Source organism: Siphateles boraxobius, unplaced genomic scaffold (genome assembly GCF_051911475.1).
Source record: "Siphateles boraxobius isolate OS27281-9 unplaced genomic scaffold, OSU_SipBor_1 19, whole genome shotgun sequence".
Lineage (NCBI taxonomy): Eukaryota > Metazoa > Chordata > Actinopteri > Cypriniformes > Leuciscidae > Siphateles > Siphateles boraxobius.
In genome coordinates, this window is record NW_027508799.1 from 6152751 (window position 1) to 6180301 (window position 27551).

The 27551-nt window shown below is 42.8% G+C and overlaps 2 protein-coding genes across 3 annotated transcripts in view; one reads left to right on the forward strand and one right to left on the reverse strand.

Annotated features, from left to right (window-relative positions):
* The window catches only part of LOC143742504 (uncharacterized), a 41586-nt gene extending 40256 nt beyond the window's left edge, over positions 1-1330 (reverse strand). The window contains exons 1-2 of one of the 2 annotated variants that reach the window (XR_013205440.1): positions 1269-1330; positions 837-962 (exon numbers count right to left, since the gene is read on the reverse strand). Coding sequence is in view for 1 of the 2 variants with exons in the window: in XM_077235387.1 (XP_077091502.1) it covers positions 837-915 (79 nt within the window). In the remaining variant the exon portion in view is untranslated. The remainder of the gene's footprint in view (positions 1-836; positions 963-1268) is intronic. The other variant, XM_077235387.1, reaches the window with a different exon arrangement.
* A 339-nt stretch (positions 1331-1669) lies between these two features.
* Positions 1670-26242, forward strand: LOC143742438 (uncharacterized). The gene is made up of 7 exons (XM_077235290.1): positions 1670-1722; positions 1869-2275; positions 22954-23658; positions 23739-23908; positions 23997-24251; positions 24344-24670; positions 24757-26242. Exons 2-7 carry the CDS (start codon positions 1897-1899, stop codon positions 24862-24864), a joined length of 1944 nt encoding a protein of 647 aa, XP_077091405.1. The 5' UTR covers positions 1670-1722; positions 1869-1896; the 3' UTR covers positions 24865-26242.
* The last annotated feature ends 1309 nt before the right edge of the window (positions 26243-27551 follow it).

A 27551-nucleotide genomic window follows, 5' to 3' on the forward strand; every position in this document is an offset into this window, starting at 1 on the left:
AAATCATGCAGTGTGAACTAGGCTTTAGAGGTTGTTTTACAAGGTAGCTTGGATTTTGGTTTTGATTATTTCTTTGATTTGGACGCCGCCCGCATCCCTTCTCCAATTCTCCACCCCTTCCCAAATTGTGTTACTCGTTAGTAGTTAGCATTCCCATTCATTTCATATATCCCATATGTTCCAGTGTTTCCTCTAGGATTTTATTCCAGCTGTGGTGGCAGGCCCATTTCCCCAGGGGGAGGGGGGCGTCACTCATGAGTGATATTCCATGGGCCACCCCCCCCTTGGCCCAGGTGTTTAAAACTCCGCTAAATATTAGAATATGAATATGAGCCTAAAGCCTCCAATTTAGAGCGGCAAAACTATTATGCGCATCTTGTGCAACGCGAAGTCACAGCATGCAGCCCTTTGCATTGAAAAGTTCAAAGCACAAAGTGAAGAGATATTTGATGCTTAGTAGTGTATTATATCTATGCAACAGTTTATTGAGCCTTTTTCTTTAAACAGTTTTAAATTTCAGTTACAGTGCGCATGAAGAACAATTCATAGTGCTCTCTACTCTAGTGCTGTAATCTAACAGACACCCGGAAGAAAGGAATATGATTTAGAAAGCGCAATTAACTCCTGCAAGATAAAGTATGGATATGACATGCGTTTGTATACGTGTCTTCTCTCGTGTTTAATGTTACACCACTTTACCATTTGATTCGAACATATTAGGAGTCATAATAGTTATATGACATCGCTTGTTTCCGCTTCTTTTTCACCTGTGTTTTGATCTGGAGATTCAGTACGCTTTAAGAAGATATGTAATCAGCTTTGAGAATGAAACCAACCTGTTTGTTCCTCTGTATCTTCTCTTTTCAATGTTTCTTCAATCTTCATGTCTTCACTCTCCTCTTTAATAAACGCCATCTTTATAATTGTGTCACGTAGATCTTCACGCTTCACCAGGAGTTTTTCTGTGTTTGAACAGTTTGACATGTTTAAGATGAAAATAATCAACAGATATAAAATAAATCCATACTAAATCTCTTGGTGCGTCTTAATCAGCTCTAGTTCAGCAGTTCAGCGCACTGGTAAGTGTAGGACAGAGTGAGAGTTAATGGCCTTAAATAAAACCTTTCAAAACCAGGGCTTCTAATTAATAAAAGAACCCAAATTATACAGACACTTAATATTTAGACATGCCAATTATTTATAGATTGTGCTGAATCGCCTGAACGGGTTGCATTAATGTAAATACATTAAATGCATAAAAAACAGACCTTTCTTCAGCCGAATCACAGCAGAAGCAGAACGCAGGAGCACGGCGCAATTTTATGACGTCATGTGTCCAGACCAAAATAAAAGTCCAGTTCTGCTGTCTAAAACCACTAAAGTGCAATAATAAATACATGTCAAAAACTATTTAGAGTTTAATTCTTGGAGAAATACATATTTAAATACATGTTGTCAAATGGCATGATGAAAATATAAAGAGCTAATGAAAGAAGATGCAAAAAAAAGTGCTTATCACCATTTTGCCTTTTTTAACATCGCATCCTCTTATGTATTTCTCCAAGAATTCAACTCTTATTTCTCTGATATATATTTTATTATTGCACTTTGGTGGTTTTTGACAGAACCCATGCACAGAACCGTGTGAACTGGACGTTTTTTCAAATGACGTCATTAGGCTGCGCCATGCTCCAGCGTCTGTTGTGATACTGCTGAAGAAAGGTTTGTATTTTAAGTTTTTACAAACGGTGAACTTGGGAGCGGATTGAGAGAAATACAGAAAATTAGTTTGGATTTATTTTTCTTTCCGTTAAATATTCTCATCTCAAACTGTCAAACTGTTCACCACCCCTGGTGAAGCAGCTGAGATCTAAGTTACGTGACACTATTATAAAGATGGCGTTTATTAAAGAAGAGAGTGAAGAAATGAAGATTGAAGATACTGAGGAACAAACAATTATGGTGTCTATTAAAGAAGAGAGTGAAGAAATGAGGATTGAAGAAGCATTCAGTGTAAAACAAGAAGATATTGAGGAACAAACAACAATGGTGTTTATTAAAGAGAGTGAAGACATGAAGATTGAAGATACTGAGGAACAAACAATTATGGTGTTAATTAAAGAAGAGAGTGAAGAAATAAGGATTGAAGAAGCATGCAGTGTGAAACAAGAAGATACTGAGGATCATACAAATATGGTGTTTATTGAAGAGAGGGAAGGCACGAAGGTTGAAGAAACATTCAGTGTGAAACAAGACCACACTGACACACTAACAGGTTGGTTTCATTCTCATAATTGATTACACATCTTCTGAAAGAGTATCGCCAAATCAAAACACGGGCAAAAAATAAGCAGAAACAAACGATATCGTATGCAAGCAGATGTGAAATAACACGATCATCAACATTAAACAGCATATAAATCAAAACTGAAATATAAATCAAAACTTTGATAGCCCTAATTTTTACACATTTTCCCTGATTCACTTTGGGAAGTCTATAATAAGTTTATATTTTAGACCTGTCAGGATGGTTTTCATGGGAAGCTATGTATACGTCACTCACCCATGTCTCATATCCGTAAATAGAGAAAAGTTGCTCCGGACACTTTGACAGGTATGGTGTGGGAGTAGCATACGTTAGCTAGTTGTCACAACGAGTGAGAAAGGTTGACTAGGAGCAGCTAATTCTCCAACCTCTGGGAATCAAAAACAGAACAGAGTCATATGTAGCTCTCTAACAGAGTAAAAAAATTAAAGTAAAGCATTATCTATTGTCATTTCATTATAGTTGATCTAGCACTGCATAGCCAGAATTTATTTTCAAGGAAGTACCTATACTATTAATGTGTAAAGCTACAGTAGTATCTTCAGCTATTCAGATTGAGGTCTTTTTTATCTAAACTGGTTATAGGCTATCTCTTAATAATTTATGAGCAGGAGGGTAATTCAATTAAATTAAATTTTATTTGTATAGCGCTTTTCACAATACATATTTTTTCAAAGCAGCTTGACAGAAAGTGCATTTCAGAAATGTACATAGAAAAAATACAGTTAGTTAATCATGTAGTAATTTAGGGCATAACATATCGCCGGCGTTGAGTCGTCTCTTCACAGGAGTTTACTCATCTCATCGCAGGTGTTGGGGGATCTGAAGTCTCCGTGAGAGGCTGGATATAAACTGGAGCTGTTGAACGCTATTTACCTCGGGGCTAGCATCCCGAGATAACAGCAGAAGAGCAGATGCGAGATAATTAGCATAGCTGCTGTTCATAATAATAATGCATTCGATCTGATTCAACAGTGGTATAAAAGGTAAGCATTATGTGAATGCTTGGCTAAAGAGATGCGTCTTTAATCTAGTTTTAAACTGGGACAGCGAGTCTGAGCCTCGAACAATATCAGGAAGGCTGTTCCAGAGTTTAGGAGCTAAATGCGAGAACGCCCTCCCTCCTCTAGTGGACTTAGATATCCTAGGAATGTCCAGAAGCCTCGAATTTAGTGATGGATTGTAGGGCGATAGAAGGTCCATTAAATACACAGGAGCTAAACCATTTAGGGCTTTATAGTTCAGTAGTAGTACTTTGTAATTGATACGGAACTTAATAGGTAACCAGCGTAGAGATGATAAAATTGGTGTTATATGATCATATTTTCTTGATCTAGTAAGAACTCTAGCAGCTGCATTTTGCACTAACTGTAGCTTGTTTATTGAGGATGCACGACAGCCAGCTAATATAGCATTACAGTAATCTAGTCTCGGGGTCATGAATGCATGAACTAACTTTTCTGCATCAGAAACAGATAGCATGTTACGTAGCTTAGCAATGTTTCTAAGGTGGAAAAAGGCTGTTCTTGTAACATATGAAATATGATTTTCTAAAGACATGCTGTGGTCTAGTATAACACCCAGGTCTTTTACTGTAGTGGATAAAGTAACAGGACATCCTTCTATATTAAAGTTGTATTGTAAGGGATTTTGTGGGTAGTTTTTTGGACCAATAAGTAATACCTCCGTTTTATCTGAATTTAATAGCAGGAAATTACACGTCATCCAGCATTTTATATCTTTGAGACACTGTCAATTTAGATGAGTTAGTGTTTTCATCTGGTCGTGATGAAATATATAATTGAGTGTCATCAGCATAACAGTGGAAATTAAGTCCATGTTTTCTTATAATATTACCATTTGGCAGCATATATATTGAGAATAGCAGAGGGCCTAACACCGATCCTTGCGGCACTCCATAGTCTACTGACGTTATTTTTGTTTTTTCCCCATTTAAACAGACAAAATGATAACGGTCTGATAAGTACGATCTAAACCAGCTTAATGCCTGTCCCGTAACACCAGAGTAGTTTTGTAGTCGATCCAAGAGTATTTTATGATCTATAGTGTCGAAACGCAGCGCTAAGATCGAGTAGAACTAGTATTGAGATACAGCCTTGGTCAGAAGCTAAAAGTAAATCATTTGTAATTTTAACTAGCGCAGTTTCTGTGCTATGATGCGGTCTGAATCCTGACTGAAAATTTTCATAGATATCATTTTCTTGCAAGAAAGAGCACAATTGAGCGGACACAATTTTTTCTAGTATTTTAGACATAAATGGAAGATTTGAAATGGGTCTGTAATTTGCTAAGTTATTTGGATCTAATTGCGGTTTCTTAATGAGCGGTTTTATTACTGCCAGTTTGAATATTCTTGGAACATGACCTAAAGATAAAGACGAGTTAATAATATTGAGAAGAGGCTCTTCCACTACAGGTAACACTTCTTTCAGTAGTTTAGTGGGTATTGAATCTAATAAACATGTTGTTGGTTTAGATGCAATGATAAGTTTATTTAACTCTTCCTGTCCTATAGTTGTAAAGCGGTGTAGTTGTTCTTGAGGGGTGATAATTGAGGCTGAATCATAAGACACCATAAAAGATTGTACATTTACAATTGTGTTTCTGATGCTTTCCATTTTCTCATTGAAGAAATTCATAAAATCATTACTTCTATACTGTAACAGAATATTTTGCTCTGGTGATGTTTGTTTATTTGTTAGTCTAGCTCCGGTGTTGAACAAAAACCTTGGATTATTTTGGTTATTTTCTATTAGTTTGCGGAGATGCTCAGCCCTGGCTGCTTTTAGAGCCTTTTTATAACGTGACATACTGTCTTTCCACGCGATTCTAAAGACCTCTAAATTAGTTTGTTTCCATTTACGCTCTAAGTTACGAGTTTCTCTCTTGATGACATGTGTAGCACTGTTGTACCATGGTGCTTTAGTTTTCTCTCTAACCTTTTTTAATCTAATTGGTGCAACAATTTCTAGTGTACTAGAGAAAATGGTGCTCAAACTGCTAGTCATTTCCTCTAGTTCATCTGTTTGTTTGGGTTCACTGAGCAGCTGAGATGGATCAGGTAAGCTATTTGAGAATCTATCTATAGTGGTTGGAAGGATTGTTCTGCCTGGTCGATAACGTGGCGCAACATGACAAATTTCAGCAGTACGTATTATGCAAGTTATCATGTTATGATCAGTGACATCATCACTTTGCGGTACAATATCTATATCGGTTGGATTGGTTCCATATGATATAATTAAATCTAGTGTATGATTTAGACGAAGATTGGGACCACTGACGTTTTGCTTGACCCCAAAGGAGTTTAATAAATCTGTAAACGCAGCCCCTAACGCATCATTTGTGTTATCTACGTGTATGTTAAAATCTCCAACAATTATTGCTTTATCGACATTGACCAATAGATCTGAGAGAAACTCTGCAAACTCTTTTAGGAAATCAGCATAGGGCCCTGGAGGTCTATATACAGTAGCCAAGGCTAGAGATAATAGGGATTTCTTTCTTACATCTAAGAGCGTAACATTTAGCACAAGTACTTCAAACGAATTAAACCTGTGACCTTTTTTCTGAGTAACATTTAGAATATCTCTATAGATTGTTGCAACACCGCCACCACGACCGATCAGACGGGGCTCATGCTTATAACAGTATCCTGGTGTAGTGGACTCATTTAGACCGAAATAATCATTTGGTTTAAGCCAGGTTTCAGTAAGGCAGAATACATCGAAACTATTATCTGTGACCATTTCATTTACAATAACCGCCTTAGGTGTGAGCGATCTAATGTTTAGAAGACCTAGCTTTAGAAATTGTTTTTGTTCACTGATATTGATAATTTCTGGTTTAATTAAAATAAGATTTTTCCTAGATCCTACAGTAGATTCATTGTTTGGCCTCACTAAACGAGGAATAGACACAGTTCCTATATAATGTTCTACACTACTTATATCAATTAAGTTGGGACAGCAAAGACTGTGATTTGGACTTTGACTTACTAGTCATATGGTGTGTAACGTCTTGGAGATGTTGTCCGACAGAACAGCCGCTCCGATTCTGCTGGGGTGCAGGCCATCAGCACGGTAGAGCCTATGTCGCTCCCAGAACAGATTCCAATTATTTACAAAGAGCAGTTCCTGTTCATTACACAATGACATTAACCATTCATTTAGTGCAAATAATCTACTGAACCTTTGCTGTCCTTGTCGGTACGTGGTAGGGATGGGCATTCGATTAAATTTTCTTAGTCGATCGTCGGGAGAATTAACGATCGACTATCGATTAATCATTAATATTTTTATATTCAAATTCATTATTTATTTTTATATTATATACTTTTTATAAATTAAAAATGCAATGAAAATACACAAATACAGCGCGTTTTTTCCTCGATTAGATCTTTATTACAAGATGATCAACTTGTGGCAGTAAAACTGGACGTTCGGTTAGGCTAAACTTGAAGATATATGCGCTGCGGTGCTCGGAAGCAACGGAACCTGCAGCTGCGAGTTGGCGTTCTTAAACAGAGACCCTCGTTTGTTCCAAAATAATAAATAATAAAAAAAATCATGTTAAACAATAACTTAACCAAAAACATAATAATACTTAGATATGACAGGTTTTGTCAAAATGTAACTCAGAACTATCCAAGAACGGAGTCGAGAAAGAGGGTGAGAGAGATTAGCCTACTTACTGTAACAATCAATTCGGCTAGGCTACTTAACAAAGCCTCATAAAAAATAACTAGTAACTCACATACAACTTCTACACCAGTCTACTGATTTTTGTTGAGAAAGATAAGCATGTTGATGACATGATCTGAGGTCAGACGCGACCGCAACCTGACCGTCAAGCCTCGTTTACACCTTCGCCTGGCTCTGCAGCGCGAGTCTCCACAGACTGCGCGCGCACCTCCCCAAACAGACGAGGCGTTTTTACTCGACGCGCTCGCCTGTGAAACACCGAATACCGCAATGACGTCATTTTTGCCGCGCTCACCTTCGCGCTCGAGCGGACGCGTCGAGTGTTAACAAGGCTTCAGTCCAGCCGCCGAAAACACCCGCTCTGAGGGGACTGACGTTGCCGGGATGCACAGGTACCTCCGCGCTAACTTGACCAGCCCGGGGAGCACGTTCACTTTCCACTCACACTACGCAACGCAGCAGCATTAGTTTAATGATAATCGATAACAAATTAACGTGATCGACGAAATTCTTAATGATCAATAATCGATTGTCGATTAATCATGCCCATCCCTAGTACGTGGGAAGCGGTCCAGACACGATGATCGTTGCTTCAGGCGATGTGCTGCGTACCATCTCGATCAGGCTCCTGTAGTCCTTCTTCAGAACCTCCGTCTGCCGCAGCCTGATGTCGTTCAGCACAATAGCTTAGACGCGCCCGTCACCGTTCAGGATCTCGGGAACATGTGCAGCGACATCTAGAACACGAGCACCAGGAAAGCAGTGAGTGCGCACCTTACCCTTACCTGAGGTAGCACGGACATGACGGACGATGGAACTGCCGATGATCACGGCGTCGTTTCGTTCCGACTCGCGAAGAGGGAAGAAGCGGTTCCGGGTGGAGATCTCGAAGACCCGGAGAGGCGGAGAGGTCCTTGCTCTGGTCCTGACTCGTGTCTTCCGCTGTGGGATCATCCAGGGCCTATGGTGTTGTGTCGGTGCCGGAGTGAATGAAGCCTGGGATGATCGCATCCTGGGTGCTTGCGTCCTGTGCAGAGAAGCACACGGAGTAGACGAGGTCGGAGTCAAAAAGTTACTAACCACTGACTTGTGAGCATCGGCGCGTGATGTTTCAAGCGCTGAACGCCGATCTCGCAGCTCGGCTTGCCTCTCTAGCAGACCACGGATCTGCTTCTCCACGGACTCCAGCTCCAACAGCACCGAATGCAGCTTGAATGTGTCCTCACCTGCACTCAGAGGTAACGTTAGACACACATCCGATATACTCGCCATTATAACAGATGAAACTACCAATATCACTACTAATTTAGGACTGAAATCCTGGATATAACCCGTCTCCACAGACTGCGCGCGCACCTCCCCAAACAGACGAGGCGTTTTTACTCGACGCGCTCGCCTGTGAAACACCGAATACCGCAATGACGTCATTTTTGCCGCGCTCACCTTCGCGCTCGAGCGGACGCGTCGAGTGTTAACAAGGCTTCAGTCCAGCCGCCGAAAACACCCGCTCTGAGGGGACTGACGTTGCCGGGATGCACAGGTACCTCCGCGCTAACTTGACCAGCCCGGGGAGCACGTTCACTTTCCACTCACACTACGCAACGCAGCAGCATTAGTTTAATGATAATCGATAACAAATTAACGTGATCGACGAAATTCTTAATGATCAATAATCGATCGTCGATTAATCATGCCCATCCCTAGTACGTGGGAAGCGGTCCAGACACGATGATCGTTGCTTCAGGCGATGTGCTGCGTACCATCTCGATCAGGCTCCTGTAGTCCTTCTTCAGAACCTCCGTCTGCCGCAGCCTGATGTCGTTCAGCACAATAGCTTAGACGCGCCCGTCACCGTTCAGGATCTCGGGAACATGTGCAGCGACATCTAGAACACGAGCACCAGGAAAGCAGTGAGTGCGCACCTTACCCTTACCTGAGGTAGCACGGACATGACGGACGATGGAACTGCCGATGATCACGGCGTCGTTTCGTTCCGACTCGCGAAGAGGGAAGAAGCGGTTCCGGGTGGAGATCTCGAAGACCCGGAGAGGCGGAGAGGTCCTTGCTCTGGTCCTGACTCGTGTCTTCCGCTGTGGGATCATCCAGGGCCTATGGTGTTGTGTCGGTGCCGGAGTGAATGAAGCCTGGGATGATCGCATCCTGGGTGCTTGCGTCCTGTGCAGAGAAGCACACGGAGTAGACGAGGTCGGAGTCAAAAAGTTACTAACCACTGACTTGTGAGCATCGGCGCGTGATGTTTCAAGCGCTGAACGCCGATCTCGCAGCTCGGCTTGCCTCTCTAGCAGACCACGGATCTGCTTCTCCACGGACTCCAGCTCCAACAGCACCGAATGCAGCTTGAATGTGTCCTCACCTGCACTCAGAGGTAACGTTAGACACACATCCGATATACTCGCCATTATAACAGATGAAACTACCAATATCACTACTAATTTAGGACTGAAATCCTGGATATAACCCGTATCCTTTCAGTGAAACGGGTGTAAATGAGACGATCAATAGGCGAGAGGCCACGCGTGCGATGCTAGCGGGCTAAAGGCTAGTAGCGGAGATTCGAAAAGTTGGATCTAAGTAGCAAAATCAAAGCAATCCGATTGTTTTTTATAAGGAAAAGTATCGAAGATAAGTTCACATGCTATAAAAATAGAAAGTGCTTGTTTATAAAAAAAAAAGAATAACGATATTCATCCACACAGTCACGCAGAGCCGAAGCACAACCAAAACAATGTTCTTCTGCAAAATGCATGCAGTGTTGTTGTTTTTTAATCATTAGAAACTAAAAAGTAACTTTTTTCCACACACGCCAATGGTTGGTAACTTAAGTAAATGTACCGGCCATGAATATTTTTTTTCTGCAAAAACAGGCAGTTATGACACCAGAATTTTAGAAACCAGTGTAAAATCTTTTTCGGCTTTTCTTCGGATGTGTGTGCTTAAAACTTTCCACACACAGCGCCGGGGTAACAAATTGCCCCTTGCATCATCTTGGGCTTGAATATTTAAATTGCCATGGCATAAACTTTTGTCACAATGGAGCGTTGACCTGTCAACTGTCCTGAGAGTCGTTTGTGTTTGTTCAGGTTCATGTTCTCACAACATTGCTAGAATTTATAAAAAAAATTACCCGCCAACTGGCAATTGACTCCGTTTCATATATATATATATATATATATATATATATATATATATATATATATATATATATATGCGCCAACACCGACGTTTGCTCGCATTTGGCACTTGGTGATTGTTAATTTTAGACACTGGCTAAAGGTTACATATTGTACCTTTAATTTCTCTTCTTTAATCGTTAAACCATAGAGCTTATATGTTTCACCTTTTTGTGTGATGCACGTTGAAGATAGTTATATTCATTGAAGTATAAAATAGGTCGTTAATAATAATAAATAGGCTAGGTCATATTTCAAAAACACAAGCTTATTAACAATACAATAAAACATTTTCCCCACTGACACAGCTTGATAGTTACTGCATGCTGTCTACATTTTATCTTATTTAAAGCGCTTTGGTGAGAAAATAGAATGGCAAACTGAAACATAATAATACATGGTTAATTATAGTTGTTGTTATTATTTTTAAATATGGGTCATTGACGAATAAGGTTTTTAAAAGTGTAAAAAAAATTAATCGAGATATAATTATTTTGAAACCATTTTTTAGTTTTACTAAGTGTTAACAATAAGATTATGTGGTTTTTACAATCAATTAACACTGCTTATGCAATTTTTTACTAGATGGACTAAATTTGTCACCAAAAAAAAAATTCGGTTTTACCATGAATATATCTAAAATTATTAATTTGCCGATAATTATTCATGAAAAAACCTGATTTGACATTGATGTTGAGACAGTATATAGTGTTTACAACAGAAGAAATATAAAATAACATTATCACTGATCTCATATAATTCAATCATTTTATTGGACTACTCTAAACCATCCTACATATTCAATTAAAAAATTGCACAGGGAAATGAGAAAAGGGGAAATATAGAAAAAAAGCCTAATCTGCTTTATATTTGTATTATTGTAGTTCCTTTAGTTATTAAAAACAATATTATTCTATTTAAATATTTACTATATATCGGTTTTACCGAATGACCAAGGCTGGTTACCGAATGACTAGCCCAGAGGTCTTCAATCCTGCTCCTGGAGGGCAGCTGTCCTGCAGAGTTTAGTTCCAACCCTAATCAAACACACCTGAATCAGCTCATCAAGCTCTTCAGGATCACTTGAATATACAAATGGCGCTTTTCCACTGCATGGTACGGTACGGTACATCTCGCTTTGGCTCGCTTTAAATGGTACCACCTCTGTTGAGGTTCCAAGCGCACCGTACTTATACTAAAATGTGACGTGAAAACACTGCAAAAATCATTGATTGGTCAGACAGACAGAATCATCACTACCAGCGTCATTGTATTTGAGAGACATCAAACCCGCTAGATTTAAATAGCCAGTAACAGCCACCGCTGTAGCACCTGTTTTAAAACTACTTGCTTGAAGAAAAAAAACTTCCAAAAAAGAAATGGCTGTATCGTGGTCAGTGGACGAGAAGTGCAGCCGTTCCTCTTGTTGTTTGCTGATCAGTGGATAAACTATAACGATCAGTCATAATCCCACCCACTTTGAAGCGATACTAACTGCAGTGGAAAAGCAACCGAGCTAAAGCGAACCGACTCGCGTCGAGTCGTACCACGCAGTGGAAAAGTGAAGCGAGCCGAACCGTGCCGGGCCGAGACGAACCGTACTGAGCAGTACCGAGCCGTTCCATGCAGTGGAAAAGCGCCAAAAGGCAGGTGTGCTGAAGCAGTTGGAACTAAACTCTGCAGGACAGATGCCGTTCAGGAGCAGGATTGAAGACCTCTGGACTAGCTTATGTCTGCTGCCCTTGACATTATGAATATTTAAGAAGCACATTTTATTTTTAATATAATATTAATGTTAAAAATTACATCAAACATGAAAACATTCCTGTCAAGACCACTGTCATCAAATACGATTGACAATTAGCATACAGTTGGGATTGGCGGTCTGGTTCTGTTCTAAGCAGCCTAGCATGGATAAGAGCAGGGAGAGCAGCAATAACCCCCCTTAGGGTAAACAGAATAGAACCAACATGAATGTATAGCAGATATCATTCATTTAATAATTTAATGTACAACATAATTTGAGAATTTAGTCTTGATTCAAAGGGAAATCAGAATGCCAAATCCTGACTGGAGACAGGTGGAGCTGGGGAGGGAGGAGGGTAATTAGCTCCTGAGAAATGCTGTAGCTGTTGATAATACTGAAGGAGCTTATATATGATTGCTGTGATAGGCTTCATATTCCTTAAATGTAGACGTTGATCATCTGAGAGTGACTTTTTTGTTTTGTTTTGTTTTTTAAAACTACGCTTGATTTCATTGTTATTGTAACGAACATATTTACATACAACTCATATTGTTAATGGTATTATAGTAATTAAAACATCAAAGCAATTAATTGTTCTTGGAACAAATGTTTAAATTGTTAAACATTTAGATTAGATTAGATTGTTAGATACTAGCTATATATTCATGAAAGTCATCCAGTCTTTGGAGCTTAATCTTGAGAACCGTGAATTTAGAGGTTCTGGCTCACTAATGGTTGTATGCACGACACGTCTTCTTTAAAGTAGAAGATTTTTTCTGGCTCTGATGCCAAATGTGGTTCCAGTGTCACCTCATCCACTGGGATGTCAGGTGTCACATTTAAAGACTCTGGGGTTCAGGTTCAGTATATTGTTTATGGTCCTCAACTTCTCTCTCTGCCTCCGTTTTGCCCTCATCCATATACGACTCCTTTTTTCTTGATTCATCAATTGACACTTGTTCTTTTCAAACTCTCCACTGAGTTTTCTTCTTTGGTAACTAAAAACAAAAAGAATACTAAACCACTACTACTATACTACTAATAATATAATATAATATTGGCAGGTGTTCCTGTTAATCACTCAGTTTTCTTAAGTTACGAAATACATAATAGACGATTGTATGCATTGTAACAGTGTTATGATACAATTACTACTATATATACTTTAGTATTATGATAATAGTAATAATAATAATTAAATAATAAAAACAAATTATACTTTTTTCTTCTTTTGGCAAGTAGCTATCTCTTGTCTGCCATACCTATGTGTGTCTGTTTCTGTTGTCTGCTTTGGTTTTTGTCGTTCTTTGAGCCGAAATCACAGCAGGTTTCGCTAGCCCAATCAAAAGATCAAAAAAGAGATGAGCACATGTCTGTATTTTCCACTGAATATTTTTGATGATTTTTTTTAAAGGCCTTCCCAAATGCTGAGGAATTTGGCTCTTTACTTTGTTATTTCTGAGGGCCCCATGAACAATTATTTGAGGCCCCTAGGTCCTAACCACATGTTTAAGTAATTTCCCCACACTAAAACAGAGGGACCTCCCAGCTGCAATATATTTAGTGTCCGCCAAATAGTGCTTTCGTGGAGACTGCATATTTTGTGCAAATTAGTACTACAATGACTTTAAAGGGGGGGGGGGGGGCGCGAGAGGTAGGGGGGGGGGGGCGCGAGAGGTACGGGTGAGGGAGAGAGAGCGCGAGAGGCACGGGTGAGTGAGAGAGAGAGCGTGAGGGAGAGAGAGCTCGAGAGGTACGGGTGAGTGAGAGAGAGAGCGTGTGGGAGAGAGCGCGAGAGGTACGGGTGAGTGAGAGAGTGTGAGGGAGAGAGCGCGAGAGGTACGGGTGAGTGAGCTAGAGAGCGTGAGGGAGAGGGAGCGTGAGAGGTACGGGTGAGTGAGAGAGAGAGCGTGAGGGAGAGAGAGCGCGAGAGGTACGGGTGAGTGAGAGAGAGCACGTGGGGGAGAGAGCGCGAGAGGTACGGGTGAGTGAGAGAGTGTGAGGGAGAGCACGAGAGGTACGGGTGAGTGAGAGAGAGAGAGCGTGAGGGAGAGACAGCGCGAGAGGTACGGGTGAGTGAGAGAGAGCACGTGGGGGAGAGAGAGCGCGAGAGGTACGGGTGAGAGAGAGAGAGAGGGGGGGGGCGCGAGAGGTGGGGGGGGGGGCGCGAGAGGTACGGGTGAGGGAGAGAGAGCGCGAGAGGCACGGGTGAGTGAGAGAGAGAGCGTGAGGGAGAGAGAGCTCGAGAGGTACGGGTGAGTGAGAGAGAGAGCGTGTGGGAGAGAGCGCGAGAGGTACGGGTGAGTGAGAGAGTGTGAGGGAGAGAGCGCGAGAGGTACGGGTGAGTGAGCTAGAGAGCGTGAGGGAGAGGGAGCGTGAGAGGTACGGGTGAGTGAGAGAGAGAGCGTGAGGGAGAGAGAGCGCGAGAGGTACGGGTGAGTGAGAGAGAGCACGTGGGGGAGAGAGCGCGAGAGGTACGGGTGAGTGAGAGAGTGTGAGGGAGAGCACGAGAGGTACGGGTGAGTGAGAGAGAGAGAGCGTGAGGGAGAGACAGCGCGAGAGGTACGGGTGAGTGAGAGAGAGCACGTGGGGGAGAGAGAGCGCGAGAGGTACGGGTGAGAGAGAGAGAGAGGGGTACGGGTGAGAGAGAGAGCGTGAGGGAGAGAGAGCGCGAGAGGTACGGGTGAGAGAGAGCGTGAGGGAGAGAGAGCGCGAGAGGTACGGGTGAGTGAGAGAGAGTGCGTGAGGGAGAGAGAGGGCGAGAGGTACGGGTGAGAGAGAGAGAGAGGTACGATTGAGTGAGAGAGTGCGAGAGGTATGGGTGAGTGAGAGAGAGTGTGAGGGAGAGAGAGCGCGAGAGGTATGGGTGAGTGAGAGAGAGAGAGAGAGGTACGGGTGAGTGAGAGAGAGAGAGGTACGGGTGAGTGAGAGAGAGCGCATAAGGGAGAGCACGAGAGGTACGGGTGAGTGAGAGAGAGAGAGCGTGAGCTAGAGAGCGTGAGGGAGAGGGAGCGTGAGAGGTACGGGTGAGTGAGAGAGAGAGCGTGAGGAAGAGAGAGCGCGAGAGGTACGGGTGAGTGAGAGAGAGCACGTGGGGGAGAGAGCGCGAGAGGTACGGGTGAGTGAGAGAGTGTGAGGGAGAGCACGAGAGGTACGGGTGAGTGAGAGAGAGAGAGCGTGAGGGAGAGACAGCGCGAGAGGTACGGGTGAGTGAGAGAGAGCACGTGGGGGAGAGAGAGCGCGAGAGGTACGGGTGAGAGAGAGAGAGAGGGGTACGGGTGAGAGAGAGAGCGTGAGGGAGAGAGAGCGCGAGAGGTACGGGTGAGAGAGAGCGTGAGGGAGAGAGAGCGCGAGAGGTACGGGAGAGTGAGAGAGAGTGCGTGAGGGAGAGAGAGGGCGAGAGGTACGGGTGAGAGAGAGAGAGAGGTACGATTGAGTGAGAGAGTGCGAGAGGTATGGGTGAGTGAGAGAGAGTGTGAGGGAGAGAGAGCGCGAGAGGTATGGGTGAGTGAGAGAGAGAGAGAGAGGTACGGGTGAGTGAGAGAGAGAGAGGTACGGGTGAGTGAGAGAGAGCGCATAAGGGAGAGCACGAGAGGTACGGGTGAGTGAGAGAGAGAGAGCGTGAGGGAGAGACAGCGCGAGAGGTACGGGTGAGTGAGAGAGAGGTACGATTGAGTGAGAGAGAGTGAGAGAGGTATGGGTGAGTGAGAGAGAGTGTGAGGGAGAGAGAGCGCGAGAGGTACGGGTGAGTGAGAGAGCGCGTGAGGGAGAGAGAGAGAGAGGTACGGGTGAGTTAGAGAGAGCGTGAGAGGTATGGGTGAGTGAGAGAGAGCGCGAGAGGTACGGGTGAGTGAGAGAGAGCGCGTGAAGGTGAGTGAGAGAGAGAGAACGTGAGGGAGAGACAGCGCGAGAGGTACGGTGAGTGAGAGAACGCGTGAGGGAGAGCACGAGAGGTACGGGTGAGTGAGAGAGAGAGAGGTACGGGTGAGTGAGAGAGAGAGAGGTACGGGTGAGTGAGAGAGAGCGCGTGAGGGAGAGCACGAGAGGTACGGGTGAGTGAGAGAGAGAGAGCGTGAGGGAGAGACAGCGCGAGAGGTACGGTGAGAGAGAGAGCGTGAGGGAGAGACAGTGCGAGAGGTACGGGTGAGTGAGAGAGTGTGAGGGAGAGAGCGTGAGAGGTACGGGTGAGTGAGCTAGAGAGCGTGAGGGAGAGAGAGCGTGAGAGGTACGGGTGAGTGAGAGAGAGAGCGTGAGAGAGAGAGAGCGCGAGAGGTACGGGTGGGGGAGAGAGAGCGCGAGAGGTACGGGTGAGAGAGAGAGAGGGGTACGGGTGAGAGAGAGCGTGAGGGAGAGAGAGTGCAAGAGGTACGGGTGAGAGAGAGAGAGCACGTGGGGGAGAGAGAGCGCGAGAGGTACGGGTGAGAGAGAGAGCGTGAGGGAGAGAGAGTGCGAGAGGTATGGGTGAGGGAGAGAGAGCGCGAGAGGTACGGGTGAGAGAGAGAGCGTGAGGGAGAGAGAGCGCGAGAGGTACGGGAGAGTGAGAGAGAGTGCGTGAGGGAGAGAGAGGGCGAGAGGTACGGGTGAGAGAGAGAGAGAGGTACGGGTGAGTGAGAGAGAGTGCGAGAGGTATGGGTGAGTGAGAGAGAGTGTGAGGGAGAGAGAGCGCGAGAGGTACGGGTGCGGAGAGAGCGCGTGAGGGATAGAGAGAGAGCGGTACGGGTGAGTAAGAGAGAGCGTGAGAGGTACGGGTGAGTGAGGGAGAGCGCGTGAGGGAGAGCACGAGAGGTACGGGTGAGTGAGAGAGAGAGAGCGTGAGGGAGAGACAGCGCGAGAGGTACGGTGAGTGAGAGAACGCGTGAGGGAGAGCACGAGAGGTATGGGTGAGTGAGAGAGAGAGAGGTACGGGTGAGTGAGAGAGAGGGACGAGTGAGAGGTAGTGCTGCGCGAATGCGCTACGGCGCTCTGCAATCAAATACGTTTTAAATAGGCTTAGTAAAAATTTTTTTAAAAAACAATCGAAAATCAATGTGTGGCGGTCAGCGTTGATATTGTGGCGGGCCGCCACAAATAAATGAACGTATGGGAAACCCTGGATACTCTAAAACAGGGCTATTCAACTGGCGGCCCGCGGGCCAAATCCGGCCCGCCAATCATCTCCATCTCCATCTGGTTAATGAAACATTGATTGAAATTAAGATACAATTTATACAAAACGAAATTCACTTTAAAAAAAGGATTTCTAAAAAACAATACTTGATTAAGTGGTCAAAATCATGTCTGACCCAAATGTCTCCCGATATATTTATCGGGCATCTATCTTTTTTCTTGACTCATCTTATCACACTAACTTACTCATCTCATGCGGTTTCCTTTTCATATAATCAACATAGATGAAATAAAACAAAATAACATTATTTAAACATAAATATGAAACGTATGTTTAAGTTTTATTTAAGCGTCACACCGTTCTGCTTTGCTCACAATGCTCTGGTGTGTAGCCTATATGCATGTGTGCATGCATGTGGGGGAGGGGTGCGATTTTCGAATAATAATCTAATAATACCCAGCGATCTTCTAATATTATTTTTGCATGAAATGCTCATCCCTAGTTCGATTCTTTCTAAGCTTGCATAATGGTCTGAAACTATTCGCATTCGTTCGCACCGCTCTGTCACTGAATCATATGAAGCGGTTTCTCGGTCAGTACAGTAACAACAAATAGCGCAGTTTTCAGTTGTTTCACTAGTTGTTTTTGCACGCCCCGGCACGGAGTTGTGTTTACTCCCAGTCCCGGACACTATTATTAAACGGCGTTGCAACAACCAGTGGGAAGCGTTTCAATTCGACAGACACCTCTCTGTTACAAACCACAAATCACACGATGATTAAACTAGTTTTAAATCGGATGAAACAGCCTCAACATTCCCAACAAGACTGATGAGGAAAGCAGAAGAAACATTTTGCCATACATGAATGAAGTTAGAAGATTTTAAATCCCCTAATCACCACCCTTACAAAAATTTACCATACATTTACTGTAGTAATTTACCATGGTTTGGGCAGAAATTTGGAATATTTATATTAAATATGTTATAGTCATTTATATTGCATTAGATTTTTCAGATGGGTAGAGGAATATATAGCCGAATTAATTTTTGTTCAGAAAAAAAGTAAGTTTCTTTGTGAAGGTGCGTAAAGTTTTTTATACAGTGGGAGTGAGTAGCCTGTTGTTATCAAGTCTCACTGTCAGAATATTTTCATTTAAGCATAACAATTATAAATTAAAGCTGCAAGCAGCATTTATCGGTGTTCAAGCAGTTAAGGCAGTTAAGCTCAAAAGCATCAAAAGACATTAAGTTTCATGTAGCAAGCATGAAACACTGACATCATAGATGGAATAGACCTTGTTTTAGCATGATTTACCATGATATACCAAATTTTAGCGTGATTTTTCATGATTTACCATGTTCCAGTATGATTTACCATGAATCTAGCATGATTTACCATAGTTTACCATGATATACCAAGTTCTAGTATGATTCACCATGATTTACCCTGCTCTAGCATGGTTTACCACGATTGAACACATTCTAGTATGATTTAATATGATTCTAGCATGATTTATCATAGTTTATCATGATTTACCATGTTATAGAATGATTTACCATGATTTACCATGTTATAGAATGATTTACCATGATATACCACATTCTAGAATGATTTACCAGGATTGTAGCATGATTTACCATGATTCATCACATTGCTAGCATGATTTGCCATGATACACCATGTAATAGTATTATTTACTATGATTTACCATGTTTCTATCGTGATTTACCATGATTTACCACATTGCTAGCATTGATGTGAAGTGTCAATAGCCATGAAGTGATAAACTGACAAAAAAAATGATCGTTTTATAATAGTTAACATGGAAAAACAGGTTTGCTTTATTGTAGAATAGTGATGAAAATCAAGTCTGTCAAAATGAAACTGAGCCAATAAGTGGTCTTCTACTGCCCTCTGCTGGCCATTATACTTATTAATAAAGTGTTTTCACAGGTATCTTATTTAGACATATGCTTACACACACACACACACACACACACACACACACACACACACACACACACACACACACACAAAGACAAATGTTGTTGTTGATTTTTTCAATGCTATTGGGATGTGTCATTGTGAAAATATACTTTAATGGTCTATAAGTATTTCACATAATGTCTTTGTAATCTATTAATCTGATTATTCAGCATTTATTCAGAAATATAGGACTACACACACACATTCTGTTGTAGATACAGACATTTGAACTATGTGATGGAAAAATAAAATGTTTACTGCAAGTCTCCTTCAGGATTCACATTTCTCAATGTGCTACAATAGTCAGCAGCAATACTTCAATAGATGAATTTTGACTAAATGTGAGTGTAAATGTTAAAATAGTGATTTTATAAAGTCTAAATAACAATTATAGAATTATATTAGTTAGTAGCATGACAAAATGACTATTTTAAACAGCAGGGGGCAGTAGAATACCACTTATTGCTTAATATGCCATTATGTTCATATCATTTTCACCTTTTTAACTGTTATAGAGGCATATTTGCTCCAATCTGTCTGAAAATTGTCATGCTTTTTTAGAGTCACATGTTCTGATTTGTTTTTAAGAAGATCTGAGCATTCATTGAAGAGATATAGGCTTTCGGGGACACTTGGTCAAGGCCACATTTTGAAGTGACCCTATTAAAGTAATCCAAATGCAGACGTTCAACTTTTTCTGACAATTATTGATCTAGAGAGTCCAGAGTATTGTACTGCACTGGTTTTTAACATTATGATATGAACAAAATATGATCATAGATGGAGAAGACCATTTACAGCTAATACAGGCAATTTACCATAGGAAATATATGGTTTTGAAGCTTTTTAACAGTTATAGCGCCACCTATGGTCCGATCTCCATGAAACTTTGCATGCTTCTTCACCATGTTCGGACACATATACATCTGAGATATACATATTGTCCGTCTTAAGCCAAGGATCACAGTGGTGTAAAAAGCTTGAGGCTAGGACCAACGGCCTAGGAGTTATGAGCAATTTAGTACTTTTGGTTGCTGTAGCGCCACCTATGGGCCAATTGGGGTCAGACTCTGATAGGTTCTCCCCAAAAGTGTGGCCTACCATCTGGCCGAGTTTCAAGTCTCTAGGCCTTACGGTTTGGGCTGCACGATGCGTTTTAGGGTGTTTTTTTTTTCTTTCAAATAGCAATTACAATAGGTTTTCAGCACTTCGTGCTTGAACACCTAATAATGAGACCTTTTTGACAGTTATAGCGCCACCTATGGTCCGATCTCCATGAAACTTTGCATGCTTCTTCACCATGTTATGACACATATGCTCATCAATTTTTGTGAAGTTCTGATTTTTTATTTATGATTTATAGGCTTATACCTGTATTTTGCCACGCCCCTTTTCTAAATGACCCTGTTACAGCCACCCAATTGCAAAATTTCAACTTTTTTTCGATAATTATTGATCTCGAGGGTGTCCAGAGAATAGGCCTAGACTGTTTTGGTTCCAATCGGGCGAAAAACCAGGGACTAGTTTGCAAAAGTAGGTTTTGGACAAAATCCGACATAACTTTTTTTTTTTGTTGCATAAATCGAAATCAGAGATTTTTAAGCCAAGGATCACAGTGGTGTAAAAAGCTTGAGGCTAGGATCAACGGCCTAGGAGTTATGAGCAATTTAGTACTTTTGGTTGCTGTAGCGCCACCTATGGGCCAATTGGGGTCATACTCTGATAGGTTCTCCCCAAAAGTGAGGCCTACCATCTGGCCGAGTTTCAAGTCTCTAGGCCTTACGGTTTGGGCTGCACGATGCGTTTTAGGTTTTTTTTTTTTTTCAAATAGCAATTACAATAGGTTTTCAGCACTTCGTGCTGGAACACCTAATAAAATAATTTGTATTTCTTACCAATAGCTATGTGCTTGTATAATTAATTAATTAATTTATTTGTTCCAAAACAGTTGTACACAGCTGTAAATTATAAAGTTTTTATTTATTATAGGCTAATATATCTGCATACTGTTGGGTACCACATTTCCAAGTAAATACAATACTTTTTAGGTTTACTTTAGCTTGTTTATTGAAACTTATGTTTAAATAAATAAACTAATCCCCCAAACCGACCCACCGGCCCAACTCAACTTTTAGATTTGATAATCCGGCCCTAGTATGTAGCTAGTTGAATAGCCCTGCTCTAAAGTGTTACACTTCTTTAACTTCGCAGTACTACTTAAAGTTATTCACGTTAATCATAATAAGCCTCGAAAGGACTCAATGCTCGTGCTGACAGACACACAGCCGAAATGTGGGCACAGATGACGCCTCTCACATGCATGTGATCGCGAATACAGTTCTCTTTCACAGCTACACACACAATTATGTCAAAATGCACATCCTCTGGACTGTGGAGTACTCGATGTATACAGAGTCTGTTATGCCCTTTGATTATGTCCTATGGTTATGTCCTATGCGCACGAAAACAACTGGGAGAAAATCGGATGTGTAACTATATTCATGCATTTATTCTTAAAGGGACAGCTAGCAGCCTCATAAACTGTTGCCATACATTTCATTTATGTTGTTTAAAAAAAAAAATTAATGATTGTAGTCCGCTTAAAGGGAATTTGTTTTATAATATTTTGTTGACTAAAATGGGAAGAAAAACTAAATAAATGTCAAGTTTCACATTTAATTCAGTAGGATTTTTTTTCCTTCTAGACCTATTAAACTGTCTACCGCAGTCAAATAAGAAAAGTAACACAAAACAGTAAACTACAATCAAATCTATGCATATATTGAATCGAAATTTGACTCAAAATCGATAATCGAATCATGAGGTAGAGTTCTCAACGGGCCTGAAAATTACAACCCGACCCGACCCGGCCCGTGGCTTTTAAAGCCCGGACCTGATGTAGCCCGACACATCAACGTGAATTATCGGCCCGACGCCGATTTTCTTTTTTTTTCTCATACACGTATTATCATGACCAGCAGACGGGAATTCAAATCAACCTTTAATTTTCAGGTCTTTTAACAATAGCCTACAAACAATACAAACAACTGAAACAAACTTTAAATATATAAATACGCTATATAGGCTACTAAATATGCCTCAAATAAAAATCTTCTGGACGACCGTGTTTTTTTTGCTGTCATATTTCATCAGCGCCTTGCATTTTGAGCATTGCCTCCTGTAGAATTTCCATCAGAATCCAGCACTACTCCAAACACTTTCCAGACCTCTGATTTTCCCCCTCCTGTAGTAGCGACGGTGAATTCACCTGCGGCAAGTTTACTTTTCACCAACTCCATCTTCTTCTCCAGGCAAAAGGCGTGCACGCAGCGGCGTTAGGTCTGCCTCCGCGATGCACGTTGCACGCAGCAGCCAGACTTTCTTTACGGTCAACAGCTGCAATGATTAATAAATGTTTTTGTTTTCTTCACTGAGCGGAAAACATTAAGCCCGAGGTCCGACCCGACCCGAGTCATTTGCTTATATTTCGACCCGGCCCGAACCCGCGGGTTCCGTCGGGTTTGTCGGGCCGACCCGGCCCGTTGAGAACTCTATCGTGAGGTACCAAAATATTCCCAACCCTAGTGCTTAGTACAGTAGAGGTGGTTTAATCAACAAGAATTGGTATTAAATAGGAAATAGTTTTTATAAATGCAGTGTCCACAAAGCTACTATTTTGCGGCCACTAAATAAATAACATCCGTGATGAAAAAGTGGTCCACTTTTTGATCTATTATACTTGAAGTTTTAATCAAATAGACTGCAAATTGAACCTGTAAAGGGCTTAAAATTACCCCCTAAAGCACAGTCTTTGTCTTTTGCATTTTGTTCATGCCACTTTCCTCTTTTCTGTTGACATGGGTCTTGAAGACTGTCCGCTGTGCCTTCATGGGTACCACCAGCTGAGCCAGCATCTGAGGGTGACCCATAAGGTCATCAACAGCCAGGAGCGCAAGCTGCTGCTTGCCATTTCCTCGGGGAGAGTCGATGTCCGCAAGGGCACCTGCCCCGTGCCTTCCTGCGGCAAGTCCACCTCCCGCATGGATCGCCACCTAAAGGACCATACCGAGTTAACAAGGGTGGCCCAGCAAGAGACCATGCAGGCGCTGAAGAGAAAGAAGATTATTCATGACCTCACAGAGTTACGGGCGAGCAACCCAGCCGTGCCTATGGCTTCTACCTTGGATCTGGAGGATTCCCCACCCCATCCAGAGAAGGGGACCTGTGACAAACCCTGCTGCCAGCATGCTCGCAAACAGCTCCAGGATCAGGTGGCAGAACTCAACAGGCAGGTGGACACATTGAGCAGCGCCCTCAGAGATGTGACCCGCCGCTGTCGCCTATTGAGGTGGAGATCACGTTCCACCCAGGTTGCCCGGGTCACAAGAAAACTTCTAACGTCTCTTCGCTCCCCCAAGAAGGAAGAGGAGGCCACAGCGATGGAAAAATTGCTTCGGAGGAAGGTAATGGTGCACAAAGTGGCCTTAAATCAGGCCAAGGAAGGCTGCCTCATTCCAAAGGCAGTGTTAAAAGAGTGCCGCTCCTCTGCCAAGCGGAAGATTCCAGAGATTCTGGGTAAGTTTTTGCTTCACCTCACCTCTCAAACTGTGGCGTCCCTAAAGAGCCCCTTAATGCTTCTCCCTTTCTTTATGCAGCTTGCCTCAGGAAGTCAGGGGACAAGAAGGACCAGTGGTCATTTTATGGACACCTCACCGCATACCTGGCCTGCATCTATGGCCATGGCGGTAGGGTGTTCCAGAACATGACCATAAAGGAGGTGGAGGAAGGCCAACAGATCGCCAGAGAGGGCAGCTATGTTATCAACGTGAGTGGTTTTATTTCTTTCTCTCTCTGCACAGTTCTCTCGTAAAACTCTCCCTAAATGCTTACCCTGCTAGTCACTGTTTCCACAGATATCAACTCACAAGACCAACCAGGCCTTCTGTGCAGCCCAACTGGCCTTGGATGCTAAAGAGTATGGGTGGCTGCATGAATTTTTATCCATGAGGTCCACCTTGGTGGGTGGGAAAGATGCCCACTACTTATTTTTTACGTCCAAGCCCAGCTCCTGCAAAAAATTGAACCAGTATTTCCAGGAGGCATGGGCTGCCATGGGATTAACTGGGACGCCCACGTTCACTGATGTCAGGACCTCCATCGCCACCCATGTAAGTATTTCTGTGCCTGTTTCTGTTGTGAGTTTCTGATGTGTTTGTGTATGTTTCTAACTCGTCACCTATGCTTTCCTCTCTCCGTACAGGCGAAGAACACCCACAGCCCCGGAGACTGGTATAAAGTGGCACAATTGATGTGCTACGATACCTCCACAATGGATGGATTTTATGTGCTGAACTTAAATGCAAAGCAGGTGGCAGAAAACCGCCACCTGTTTGAGTCAGCTTTGGAGGGTGAGGAAACCATGCCAGTAAAAAAAGTGGAGACCCGGAAGCCCCCCGCTACCTCCAGGCCAAAGAGGGGCAAAAGGCCCTGCAAGCGGGCATCCAGCCCGTCAACCTCCGTCAGCCCATCACCCTCCGCCACCCTTCCACGGACGAAAGAAGGTCCAGAGTCGAGGGAGTCTGCTTCGGTAAGTCCATCTTCTCATGGGTTGGTTTTAATGTTTGTGATGAGTAGGCGTGTTCGCTGAGTCTTTGCCTTTCTCATTCTTTTCAGGAGGGAGAAAGCCCAGCGAAGCGGCAGATATTAAGACCGAAAAAGAAGATAAAACACAGGCTGATAAAAAGTAAAAAGAAATTTAAAAAAAGCAACCCACCCTCCTAAATTTGGAAGCTTATCGCACTTGACCACTTGTCTAATGACATGACATATTTCAGGAGTTTGGCCAAAGTGTTTAATTGGGTGTGAACACCTGCATGATTGTGGTTAACTTACAGTGCAAAGTTCTTCTAGACATTACGCGAAATTGGGGCCCACAAGTTCCTGAATGTGATGAAGGATGGGATACGCTTTAGCCTCAAAGGCTGCACCGAAGCTGTATTAGAAATAGTGTGTATTTAGTGTTCGTCAAGTGTACCGTGCTTTGCCATTTTTCAGACCTGGGTGAGTTTTTTCCACACTTCCTGTTGTGTGCAGACTAAGGCTGCACGATTAATTGCAACGAAACCACAACACGATTTGCGATTACTTTATGCGCAGCTTGTCAGTGCAGTGCGGCTGATCGGTAGTAAATGCTGCTTCATCTGCACGCCAGAGGGCGCTCTCACGCAGACACACCAAATATGCCCCGCCGCAGAAGTACAATAACACACATCATTCCAGGAAATCCTTATCGGGCATCATTGCTGTAGCTGAATAAACATAACATTTAAACGCTTTGATTGTTGATTAAACATGACTTATAAATACACGACAGCCTTATTCTGTGAAAGAAGACATTATAAAAGACATATTAGAAGACATCTAAAAACTTTATCAGCAAGATGGCGCCTGTGTTTGGCTTGGCCGCTGCTGCATCGCATCTGTGTAAACTTTTTACGTTTGTACTCACCATATATGTTGTCATATCAGCCCTATCGTCTGACTATAGTGTCTTTGCTGCAAGGACTTATGATCGACGCTCGTTGTTGGACATCAGAGTGTCTATGGAAAGACTCTTTGAAAGTTGGGAAAGTTTCAGACAAACCTTTCCGCCCCCGTTCGTGCGTCCTCCTTCATCACCTGAGTACCGGCTCCTGTTTACAGCCAGGGGACCTGGGAATCCTAAGAAGAGACCGAAGAGAAGGGGTTGCAGAGCTGGTGTTCAAGTCAAGAGAAGGCGCCAATCCTGGTCGGGGGTGCTCTGGCCATATCGCGGGGAACGATTCCGGTGGCTGCGACTAGTTTCCCCCCTAATTACGGGTAAAAATGCTCCTCAGCACCAACACCCCGCGATGCTTTTACCGGTTGGATCTGAACCTCGCGTGTACCAGCAATTTGTTGATGGGATCGTGATGGACTTGCCATTACCGATGTTCTCTGTGTTGCCTGACCAGCGACAGACAATTCGCCGCAACTGGAGACCTCGTGATTGTGTCAGCTGTTTACGGTCAGTTCCGTCACAATCAGCTGTTCTTGATGCCGGTCTGTCGAACGCTACATTACTCCACTTTGCCTTGCTTAACGCCCGTTCCATCTCTAATAAATCATTTATTCTTAATGAGCTTTTTATGAGTAAGAATATTGATTTTATGTTTCTTACGGAAACGTGGCAAAGGGAAAATGAGTTTGTTCACCTAAACGAGCTCTGTCCTGTTGGCTGTTCTGTTACTGGGATGCCCCGATTGGCACGTCGTGGTGGTGGACTTGCTGTTGTGCAGCGTGACAGTTTTATGTGTAGAGTGATTAACTCTACAAAATTTTGCCTCTTTAGAATCTCAAACGCTTAAAGTAGGCTCTTCTAATGCTTTTTACAGCGTGTTAATTTACCGCCCTCCTGGGCCGGCAGGTGTCTTTCTCACTGATTTTACTGACTTTTTATCATCTATCATCAAACTTGAGAAGGTTTTAATTATTGGGGACTTTAACTTGCATATTGATGATTCTACATGTAATACAGCTGCTAATCTCCTTTCTATTGCAGACTCTTTTAACTTCACTCAGCACGTTACTGGACCCACGCACATTAAGGGTCACACCCTGGACCTTGTTTTTTCTCTTGGTCTAGATATTGTAAATCAGGGATGGGCAACTCCGGTCCTCGAGGGCCACTGTCCTGCAGAGTTTAGCTTCAACCCTAATTAAACACACCTGAACAAGCTAATCAATGTTTTCAAGATTACAAAAAAAAAAAATTGTCAGGGTTGGAGCTAAACTCTGCAGGACAGTGGCCCTCGAGGACCGGAGTTGCCCATCCCTGTTGTAAATACACATGTGGTAGATGTACATGTGAGTGATCATAGCTGTGTGTTTTTCTCTTTTCTCAAGTTCTTCCGCCCCAGAGAACTATGACACAAAGGCGGATTATTAATCAAGAGACTGCAGAGAGGTTCTCTGCCTTGTTTGACCCATGTTCTCTGATAGGATGTACTGATGTCGATGAATTTATCCTATCTTTTAATGGTCAATGCTTATCGATTCTGGATAAAGTAGCACCAGTTAAATTGAGCGGTGTCTCCCACAATAAAACCTGTCCATGGATTGATGAAGCTATCTTAAATTTTAGGAGAAATTGTAGAAAAGGGGAGCGTCTTTGGAAATCTTCTAAACTCGAGGTTCACAGGCTCCATCTTAAAGATCTAATGGTCACCTTGAATGAGATGTTGAAAAAGGCGAGACTGCTATTTTTCTCAACTTATTTCTTCGAATAAGCACGATCCCAAAATCTTATTCGACACCATTAATACAATAGTTTCTCCAACTAGTTCTCAAACTACTGTATTATCTAGATCTGACTGTAATGAATTCCTCAACTTTTTTGTTAATAAGATCAGAGATGTTAGGGCTATCATTGAACCTCCATTGGCTCAGAG

Coding starts and splice junctions, on each gene's coding strand:
- LOC143742438 (XM_077235290.1), top strand. CDS start 1,897: ATGGCGTTTATTAAAGAAGAGAGTGAAGAAATGAAGATTGAAGATACT. Junction 23,659..23,738: donor GAAGATTCCAGAGATTCTGG/GTAAGTTTTTGC, acceptor TTCTTTATGCAG/CTTGCCTCAGGAAGTCAGGG. Junction 24,671..24,756: donor AGTCGAGGGAGTCTGCTTCG/GTAAGTCCATCT, acceptor CATTCTTTTCAG/GAGGGAGAAAGCCCAGCGAA.